The sequence below is a fragment of the Mastigoproctus giganteus genome, chromosome 10 (genome assembly GCF_048544385.1).
Source record: "Mastigoproctus giganteus isolate SK-2022 chromosome 10, ASM4854438v1, whole genome shotgun sequence".
Taxonomy (NCBI): Eukaryota; Metazoa; Arthropoda; class Arachnida; order Uropygi; family Thelyphonidae; genus Mastigoproctus; species Mastigoproctus giganteus.
The window spans coordinates 221,711,575-221,722,533 of NC_143584.1; the positions used below are offsets into that span (position 1 = coordinate 221,711,575).

At 39.8% G+C, this 10,959-nt stretch overlaps 1 protein-coding gene across 1 annotated transcript in view; it reads right to left on the bottom strand.

Annotated features, from left to right (window-relative positions):
- The window catches only part of LOC150079956 (serine/threonine-protein kinase haspin-like), a 46,525-nt gene extending 37,018 nt beyond the window's left edge, over positions 1-9,507 (bottom strand). The window contains exons 1-2 of the mRNA XM_090383290.1: positions 9,453-9,507; positions 82-347 (exon numbers count right to left, since the gene is read on the bottom strand). Of these exons, the coding sequence (XP_090239416.1) occupies positions 82-347; positions 9,453-9,507 (321 nt within the window). The remainder of the gene's footprint in view (positions 1-81; positions 348-9,452) is intronic.
- Between the last annotated feature and the right edge of the window lie 1,452 nt (positions 9,508-10,959).

Genomic DNA, 10,959 nt, shown 5'->3' on the forward strand with positions numbered 1-10,959 from the left:
ATGGCTACTCAGAATAAATATTTTTGAAAATGCTAATTTTATAAATATTTCAAAGCTTATATAATTATAAACAATACTAACCACGTGAACAAAGCTTGAGAGGATGTCTAAGAAAGGAATTATAAAATTCCAACCAAATTGCAATGTCAATTCAAAGACAAACAAAATGGCTACAAGAGGTGAAGCAATTATATAGTAGACAACAGAGTAAACTGGATTTACGTAATCTTCAAGAAACTCCAATCTATCTTGAAAATTTCTAATATTTTCCCGGAGATGCCACAATCTTTCACTTTCTGATTTGTGCCATTCTTCTATATTTCGAATACTGTGTTTCTTGCTTTGCCCTGAAAATGAGAAAATTTCTTCACGATTAGCAATAAAATTAGCATAATGATATAAATACTGGTCAATCTATTATGTAGGCTAAAATTAAATATAGAGTTTTTGAATATTTTACATACTCTGTGTATTAATACATATTATGCATGTGCGCGGACCATATGTATATATATTATATAATTTGTAAAATAATAAGAGGAGTTTACCTCAATATAGTACGTAGAACACTTCCGTATGATACCCTCCAGAAAATAAAAAATGGAAACTTACCGGTATATTAGAATAAAAAATTAAAAAATTAAATAATTAAAAAACCAATTTAACACAATTCAAATCAATTTAAAACAATTAAGAACAATTAAAAAACAAATTAACGCAATTAAAAGAATCTAAAGAAAATATTCAAAACGATTTTCCTTCCTCTTTGAATATTTTCGTTAGATTCTTTTAATTGCGTTAATTTGTTTTTTAATTGTTCTTAATTGTTTTAAATTGATTTGAATTGTGTTAAATTGTTTTTTTAATTATTTAATTTTTTATTCTAATGTACCGGTAAGTTTCCGTTTTTTATTTTCTGGAGGGTATCATACGGAAGTGTTCTACGTACTATATTGAGGTAAACTCCTCTTATTATTTTACAAATACTATTAACGTAGAACGTATTGAGTATTACAGCTCTGATTCATACTATATATTATATAAGTAAAATATACATTGTCAGCCTTTTCTAGTCTACCATAGGCTTCCTCCTATACAGGAAAGCGGGGGTATTAGTTATAAGTCCCAATGTTGACCAGATTGGTTGAAGATTGTGTGTGTGTGTGTGTGTGTGTGTGTGCATATTCATGGGCCAATCTGCATGTTGTCCAAGAAGAAGAAACCCTGGAATGATTGCTACGGAAATCCCCCCCTACTCCTTCTGCCTGGGATTGGCTAACTATAGACCCAATAGATGAAGAGCCATTTAGGAATTTCTCCAGCCACTAACAAATGGCAAAATCACTATATTTATCATGGAAGACTAGTATGCAAGTCATTCTTGCTTTGTTTTGTTTTGTTATTTGGTTTTTAGGAGCATTAGCAACTAAGGCCATATTGCTCCGGGAATATGTGGTGGTCATTCCCTTGATTTTTCTGCATCCTCCGTATTTGGTGGTAACGGGCTCGAACCCCGGTCTAATCAAGAAGCGTGTGCTATGCACTGCTGCTCCTTCCCACCTGGCTATGGAGGTAGCAGTCATTCTTGCTTATCCAGTGTAATGGAGAAAGATATATGAAAGCCCAGGTAAGCAAAGGCAATTAATACATTTTTTCTTTTTGGATTAAAAAACTAATAATAATACTACTACTACTAATAATAATAATAATAACAAAATAATGTATGCAACAAGTAACGACCATCCCGATCATCGTGTCAACCACAGGTATGGTGCCAAAGACCCTACATAACAGCCTAGCAGCAATAGGTCTCCCAGAGAACACCTACAAGGAACTCCAAAAAGTTGCAATCCTGAACACCTGTAGGATAGTCAGAGAGTTCCTCGACCAAAAATAACACCAGACATAACAACCACCCTGTGTACTTGGTAGCAATATCCATCACGAGGTGGAACCCCCAATCAGGGAGAAATAATATAAGAACAATAATAATAATAATAATTATTTCTAATAATAATAATTATTAAGAATGATAATTCTTAATTCTTCTATCTTCAGCAGAAGATAGAAGAATTAAGAGTCAAGATAGGCCAATTGGCCCAGTACCAATGGGGCAATAGGAGAAAGAAATTAATTGGAAAAGTGAAGAGCATCCTCAAGAGAGACAGCATCCACAGCAAACATGAGACAAAAAAATCAGAGAATAGGATAGTACTTGGACATATTGAAGCAGAACCACCTTGCAATCAGCAAGAGACTATGCCGATACAAAGAGAGCTCCCAAAGGAAAATAAACAACCAAATCTTCGATGAGGACCAAAGAGGTTTCCACAGGAGTCTCGGAGAAGATGGGAAAGAAGGGAACAGATCACCCAAGCAGAAGACGATTGAGGAGTTCTGGGGAAACATATTGAACAGGGAAGTAAGACATAACAGTCGAGCCCCCTGGATAAAACTAGAATGCAAGAAAACCAAGGACATAGAAGAAATTAGAGGGTGTGAGATTCGGGAAGAAGAAGTAAAACAGACGATCAAGAACTCTCACAACTACAGAACTCCAGGAATAGATAACGTCCGCAACTACTGATACTAGAAGCTCACTTGTGCGCGCGCACATGCACACACAAGCACCTGGCAAAACAGTTCACCCCAATGATAAGGCACCCAGAGACAATCCCAAAGTTTCTCACCCAAGGAATCGCATATCTGAAGCCTAAAGACGAAGATACAAGAAGCTCAGCAAAATATAGGCCAATCACCTGCCTCCCAGCAATGTACAAGATCCTGACCAGCTGCATAACCAGGAAGATATCAGATCACTTGAAGAGCCAGAATATAATGGATGAACAGCAGAAAGGATGCAAGGAGCAATTAACCACAGATGCCGCGGTTATGGAGCAAGCCTACAAGAAGTGCCACAACATGTACATAGCTTACATCGATTACTTTCAAGGCCTTTGACTCAGTGCCTCATAGCTGGCTAATAGAGGCACTGAACATCTACAAAGTCAATCTGATAGTGACAAACTTCCTAGGAGAAATGATGGCAAAATAGAGTACCACCATTAAGGTCAAAAACATCACAACCATGCCAATCCCCATCAGGAGAAGAATCTTTCAGGGAGATGCCCTGATCCCATTATGGTTCTGTCTAGCACTTAACCCACTATCCACCATGCTCAACAGCAGAAAGTACGGATATAACCTCAAAGAAGGAAGAAAGAACCTGTACACCTTCACACCCCTCATGTACATGGATCACATCAAGCTCTATGCGGGAACTGAGAAGCACCTCCAGCAACTACTCCAGATCACTGAAGAATTCAGCAATGATATTAGGATGGAATTTGGTCTAGACAAATGCAAGACCCACGGTTTGCACCAGGGAAAATTAGTCAACCAAAACTACCAGCTGCAGACTGGTAAAGAGATCGAAGCCATGGCAGAGGGAGAGGCCTACAAATACTTGGGGATGATGCAGGCTCAGCAGTTACAGCACAAGGAAATTAAGGCCTGCCTGACTGAAACATACCATCAGAGACTCAGAAGCCTGATGAAAGCAAAGCTGAATGGAAGGAATACAGTTAAAGCCATAGACACCTATGCAGTCCCAGTGTTAACATACTCCTTTGGGATCATAGTGTCTGCAATTCTGCCCAGACACGATAGGAGGGAGTATATGATGAGAGCCTTGTCGATCAATTCGGCCCTGGAAAGATTGTGCAAGGCTCAAGGGGTAGAATTTTTTTCAGCCTGGACTGTACTTGTTAACAGGAGAGATTGCTTCTACAGGGATGGGATACACTTAAATAGAAAGGGTGCAAGAATATTTGCTGATGCTATCGAGGCAGTGTTAGGTGGGTCGGAAAACTGCTAGCTTGGGGGGAGACAAAGACCAATAGATTGACAGTAGCCACTGGCAGAGGTGAAAGAGATTCTTGCACTGCTTCTATTAGAATGAGCAGAAGCCTGAAAAACAAGATGCATGGTATTTCAGAGACTGCTGGGAGCCATTGCGGTACAAGTAAACACATGGGTTGTGTTAGGGTAGCTAAGAATAGAAACAGGTGCAGGTATACTTGCGTGTACACCAATGCTAGGAGTTTAGTAAATAAATTTGATGAATTTGAGGTATTGCTCAAAACATCAAAGGCAGATATTGTTGGGATATCAGAGACGTGGTGTCACACAGATATAAGGGATGCAGAACTGCAATTTGGGGAGTATAACGTCTACAGAAAGGATAGACAGGATAGGAAGGGGGGAGGGGTTATGCTATTAGTTAAGAAACACATAAAAACCAAGGAAGTGAAGCCAGTCGACATCGCTGGACAGTGCAGTCTTGAGTCAGTTTGGTGTGACATAAGCATTGGGAGATCAAAATTGAGAGTAGGAGTGTGCTATAGGCCTAATGACTCTGATGAGTATAATAAGGAACTGTACAGGGAAATAGAGTGGGCCAGTAAATCAGAGAGTCTTATAATGGGAGATTTTAATTTCCCAGATATTGACTGGAATTTGGGGGCTGGTTACTCACACACTAGCAGGGCTTTTGTGGATTTATTGGATGATTGTTTTCTACATCAGCATGTTCGGGAGGCAACTAGAGGGAGTAATACTCTTGATTTGATTATCAGCAGTGATTCTTCATGCATTAAGAATCTGCAGATAAATGAACCACTAGGTGGCAGTGATCACAGTGTGCTGAAGTGGGATTTACTGAAAGAGGTAACTACCATTAGGGGTAAAGGGAAGGGTTATTGCTTCTGTAAAGGTGACTACGATGGACTGAGACAGTATTTAAATTCTATACAGTGGGACCAACTGATGATGTTACCAACAGCAAATTCAAAATGGGAAGCATTCAAAGAACTTATCTTGGAAGCTACTAGGCTTTACATACCAACTAAGAAATATTGTTCAAGGTTTAGGCCAAAATGGATGTCAGATGAACTAATAAGGCATATGGCAGAGAAGAAAAATGCATGGGATACTTACAAATTAACACATGACACAGAAGCCTATGATAGATACAAGTTGATATGCAACCAAGTTACAAAGGAGGTTAGGCAGGCGAAGGCAGATTACGAGAAATCCTTGGCAAGGGATGCAAAGAAAAACAGCAAAGAGTTCTTTACTTATGTAAACTCTAGAAGGAAGGGGATGAATCAGATTGGTCCACTTGATATTGATGGGTCAACTGTTGATGATCCTGCTCAGGTAGCTAACAAACTAAATGAATATTTTGCATCGACATTCACACATGAGGAGTTATTCAGCAAGGGGAATGCCAGAGGTGTATTCAACTCTAGCAGTAAGCTACAGAATCTTGAAATAACTGGGAATAAAGTGGAGGAGAAACTGTTGAAGATAAACACAAGAAAGGCACCCAGGGTGGATGGGATCTATCCAGTTATATTAAAGGAGGCAGCAAAGGAAGTAAGCAAACCCTTAGCCATAATTATGAGAGCTTCCTTGGACTCAGGGGAGGTACCCATAGACTGGAAATGTGCAAATGTGACTCCAATTCACAAAGGAGGATCAAAGGCTGACACAAGTAATTATAGACCTGTGAGCTTAAATTCTGTTCTAGGAAAATTAATGGAGGCACTGGTTAAAGAAGCACTGCAGGATCATTTAGACAAGACTTCAGTTATAGCTCAGACACAGCATGGTTTTGTTAAGGGGAAGTCTTGCCTGACCAACTTGATTGGATACTATGATGCAGTCACAAAAGAACTGGATGCAGGGAATAACTTTGATATTATATACTTGGATCTTAGAAAGGCTTTTGATACTGTTGCACATGGAAGACTGCTACACAAATTGGAGCAGTGTGACATTGGAGGCAAATTGCTGCTATGGATAAAGGGGTGGTTGAGGGGGAGAAGACAGAGAGTGGTAATCAATGGACACTGCTCATCGTGGACTAATGTTATTAGTGGAGTCCCTCAGGGCTCAGTGTTGGGTCCATTATTGTTTTCTATATTTATAAATGATATTGATGATGGTATATCAAGCTTAATGTCCAAGTTTGCAGATGATACAAAGGTTGGCAGGGTTGTCAAGGACACTACTGACACTATGCTGCTGCAACAGGATCTGGAAAGGTTGAGCAGATGGGCTGAGAGGTGGCAAATGAAGTTTAACATTGACAAATGTAAAGTACTACACATGGGAAACAGCAACCCCAGAACAACGTATCAACTCTGTGGTACTACACTGACAGTGGTAGAGAATGAAAGGGACTTGGGGGTGATTGTGCAGGCAGATATGAAGTTCTCTGAGCAGTGCAGATGGGCTGCAAGAGTAGCTCATGGAGTACTGTCAATGATATACAGGAATTTTTCCAGCAGGGATAAGGAGGTGATTATTCCCTTGTATAAGGCAATGGTCAGGCCACACCTAGAGTACTGTATACAGGTCTGGAGGCCTCATTTCAAGAAGGACGTAGAGCTGCTGGAACGAGTACAGAGAAGGGCAACAAGATTAGTGAATGGAACAAAGGGGTGCTCTTACGAAGAAAGGCTTAAGTTTTGCAAATTACAGTGTCTGGAGACTAGGCACCAGCGAGGTGATCTGATAGAGGTGTATAAAGCCTTGAATGGTTTAAGCATGCTCAATGCTGATGGGATTCTTCCTCTAGCTCAGAAAAATCACCTGAGAGGGCATAAATTCAAATTGAGGAAAGACAGATGTAGGATAGACGTGCGGAAATTTGCCTTTAGCCAGCGGGTGGTTGGTTGGTGGAACAGACTGCCATCCCTTGTGGTGGAGGTTGATAGCCTAAATAAGTTTAAGGCTCAGCTGGACAGGTATTTTGAACGAACAGAGGGGTGAAGTGGAAGTGGGTTTTTTTTTTTTTTTTTTTTGGCTGATGCTGCATAAGCTTGCTTTCTTGCATCAAATGCCTCTACTAATGCTAATGCTAATGCTAGATTGGGCTAACACTGAGCTGGAGGATATCATGAGAAAAACAAGGACAATGATGACCAAGAGCCACCAACACCACCCAAAATCTGCCGTGGAGAGACTGACAATTGCCCAGAAAGTAGGAGGAAGGGGCCTGATAGACCTCATTGAGCAACAGAAGACAGCGATAGTTAACCAGAAGGATTACTTCCAGAAACACACAGCAGCACTCGCAGGCCACAAGGAAAATAGACAAGTGGTGTACCCTACTCAACATAAGTGAGGAGTCCCCCTCCAACCAGGAGGCACAAACAAAGCTAGAAAGATGGGCAGAGAAGACACTCCATGGCAGACACTACAATGATCTCCATCAAGATCACATAGGTAAAATTGCTTCCAATACATTGCTCACAAGAGGAATGCTCTTCCCTGAGACTGGAGGATTCATACTCGCCATCCAAGAGCAGGTAATCAACACCAAGAACTACAGAAAACACTTCGCCAAGGAGACTGGAGTGTTCGATGACACATGTCAACGATGCCACCTAGCCTCAGAAACGATTCAACACATCACTGCGGAATGCAAGGTGATCACCCAGACTGAGTACGCTCATAGACACAAACAGGTAGCCAGGATAATACATCAGAAGCTAGCAAGGAAATACCAGTTGATTGAAGAAAGTGTACCGTACTACAAGTATGAACCCCAAGCAGTACTAGAGACCCCGACCCACAAGCTGTACTGGGACCGTGCTATAATAATGGATAGGACAATCCCGCACAACAGACCAGACATAACCCTTGTGGACAAGAAGGAAAAGGCTACCTTTCTGATTGACATAGTGGTACCCAACACTGGCAACCTGCAGAAAACCCATGGGGAAAAAATCAGGAAGTACACGAATCTAAGACAGGAGATAAAGAGATGTGGCATATGCAACAAGTAACGACCATCCTGATCATTGTGTCAACCACAGGTATGGTGCCAAAGACCCTACATAACAGCCTAGCAGCAATAGGTCCCCCAGCGAACACCTACAAGGAACTCCAGAAAGTCACAATCCTAAACACCTGTAGGACAGTCAGAGAGTTCCTCGACCAACAGTAACACCAGACATAACAACAACAGCCACCCTGTGTACTTGGTAGCAATACCCATCATGAGGTGGAACCTCCAATCAGGGAGAAATAATATAAGAGCAATAATAATAAGAGTCTGTGACTCTCCACAAGGTTCTCTTCGGCCTCTATTTTCGGTATAATAACACGCTTTTCTACATATTATGTAGAAAAGCGTGTGCCGGAGTAAGTCACATCTTTTCTGCGTAAAAGACACACCTGTTGAAATTCACTGGTCGATATCTAATCAGAAAATGACCTATGTAATTATTTGCCTGTGCATTTGTAGTGTGTGGCATTCTCAAGGTCGAATAAATATCGTGGTAAAATCCAGAACGATGTGCACCCTCCAACATGGCGGCAAGCAAAACAGTGGGAAAGCAGTGATTAACTAACAAGTTGTGACTCCCATATTTCGACAAACGGACAGGAACAAAGCAGTGATTGGCAGATGCCACTGCTTTCCCCCACACTATCATAGGTTGATATGCCTAGGATGTTTTTTCCCACTTTTGCTCTTTAAATCAGAAACTCATTTTCCCATTTTAAAACAGCAGGATAGAGGGATAAACACCCTACCTAAGTAAGCCCCCCCTCTTCGATGACACAAAACAATCAGAAAAGGGAGGTGCTTTGACCTGTCAATTATCGCCGTCTTCCTCACTTTCATCGAAGTACCTGCTAGTGTATACTATACTGGACTTCAGCCAATATCACTATGCAATTATTTACATAGTGATATTGGCTATGTAATTATTTACATGAGGAATATTGTTGCATCCGAAAGAGCAGGACTAAAATATTTAACTGAAATATTTACAAACTATACAAATATTTTAAATATTTACAAAATACTAAACTACAATATTTACAAATACAAAATATTCATTAATATACAAAAAATGTTACAATGGAACATCAAATGTTAGACAGCGAATCATGTGCACGAGGTTGGTGAACATTATGGAGGCAGTTGTCAATAATTAATTGCATTTGTAATGACTTAATTGCCTTGCCCTCTTCTCCCACTGGCTCAAATAAATATCACTAGGAGGAAAACTTTTTTAATGTATAGATAGGAAACGTGATATGATGATGTCATAAACAAGTATGCAGGACAAAGTAAAAAATACAAAAACTAGGAAAAAAAAAGTGAAGTCATCAATAAGTGCAAGGATTATCTGTTATATGAGATGTGATGCAAAATAAAATATGCCATATGAAACGCCATAAAGTCTTGACACACATAAAATGATCTCTCAAACTGTGAAAAGATCAGCTGCTTTGATGTTTTTTTTTGTTTTTTTTTTGAGGTAGTACTATTTATTTGTTTCACAACAAATATTTGTATATTTTAATTTATTTGTTTCACAACAAATAAATAGCCCTATCCATTTTTTTAGAAGTTTTTTGTTATTTACTTATGTGGTGATAGAGATGGGCCACGATAGCTGTTTTAATGGTATCTGGTATCATATCAGAACTAGGCCAGGTGTCCCATTAGTGCAGTCAGCGGTAATTTTTTTTTTTTTTTTTTTTACTGATTTAACAGGCCATGATAAATATGTTAATTTTGAGAATTTGTAAATTATTGCAGTGATGCTCTGCGATGAAATGACCATTATGGTTTCTCAAAATTTTCTTTGTTATTTTTCTTTCTTGGTTTCTGTGTACAACCAACAACTTGGTGAAGGAAAGTTTCCTCACATGATTTCAGGCAGTGGCAGGCCCATACTACTACAGACCATTCTGATAGTGTGCTGTTAGTATTAGTATTACAAATGCAAATGATGCAAGAAAACTTATTATGCATCAGCCAAAAAAAAAAAAAAAACACCCAGCACTTCTCATATCACCCATGTCCATCCTCTATAACAGCTTATCTAGTTCTTCCTTGAAATTATTCAATATTTCTTTGAATTAATAGTATTGGTACTAATAGTGGAAAATGATACAAGAAAGCAAGATTATACAGCATCAGTCAAAAAACACCCTTCACACACAATCCACTTTATCTGTTCATCCCCTTTAATAATTTTTCTAATTCTTCCCTAAATTTGTTGAAACTATAAAACTTTACCTGTTCAACCATTCCTTTATCCATAGCAGTAATTTGCCTCAATGCCACGCTGCTCCAATTACAACCCAGCAGGTCTTATGTGCAACAGTATCAAAAACTTTTAACGTTAGCATTAGTAATGACAAATGATGCAAGAAAGCAAGCTTATACAGCATCAGCCAAAGGGAGGGGGGAAGAAAGGACATTTCCCACTTTACCTATTCATTCCCCCCAATAGTTGTCTACTTCTTCCTTGAATACAACAACAGATGGAAGGTTGATGGTGATAAAGATGGGCCATGATAGCTGTTTTAATGGTTACTGGTGTCATATCAGAACTTGGCCAGGTGTCCCATTAGTGCAGTCAGCAGTAATTTTTTTTTTTTTTTTTTAATGATTTAGCAGGCCATGACAAAAATGTTAATTTTGAGAATTTGTAAATTTACTACCCACTCACTAAAAGCAAACTTCGCCGTCGGTTCCTCTCTCTAGGGCCACGCTCGCCGCTGGCTACTTCTTCCCCCACTTGTGTTCTGGGGATAACTCGGGGATTTTCGAGGCATTGACGTGCGGCTTCAGGTCATCACAGGGGCCTGACGCTGTCGTTCGGCGGCATTTTCAGTCCTCTTGAGGCGTAAAAAATTTCAACCCCGTTAAACCTCCGGTAGACCTTTCAGAAGAAATCAAATTACTCAGGAGCAACCCCTTACAATTGCTTTATTATAGCTTTATTGGTCTTTGACCCAACCATACAACCCTTAGACATGAGCTCAAGAGAAACATCCTCATCGTCAGCTGACGAGAATGCTGTAGCAGACGATTCAGACCAAGTTGGCCTCCAGCCTCCCAAAGTCAACAAGTCCAAGAAA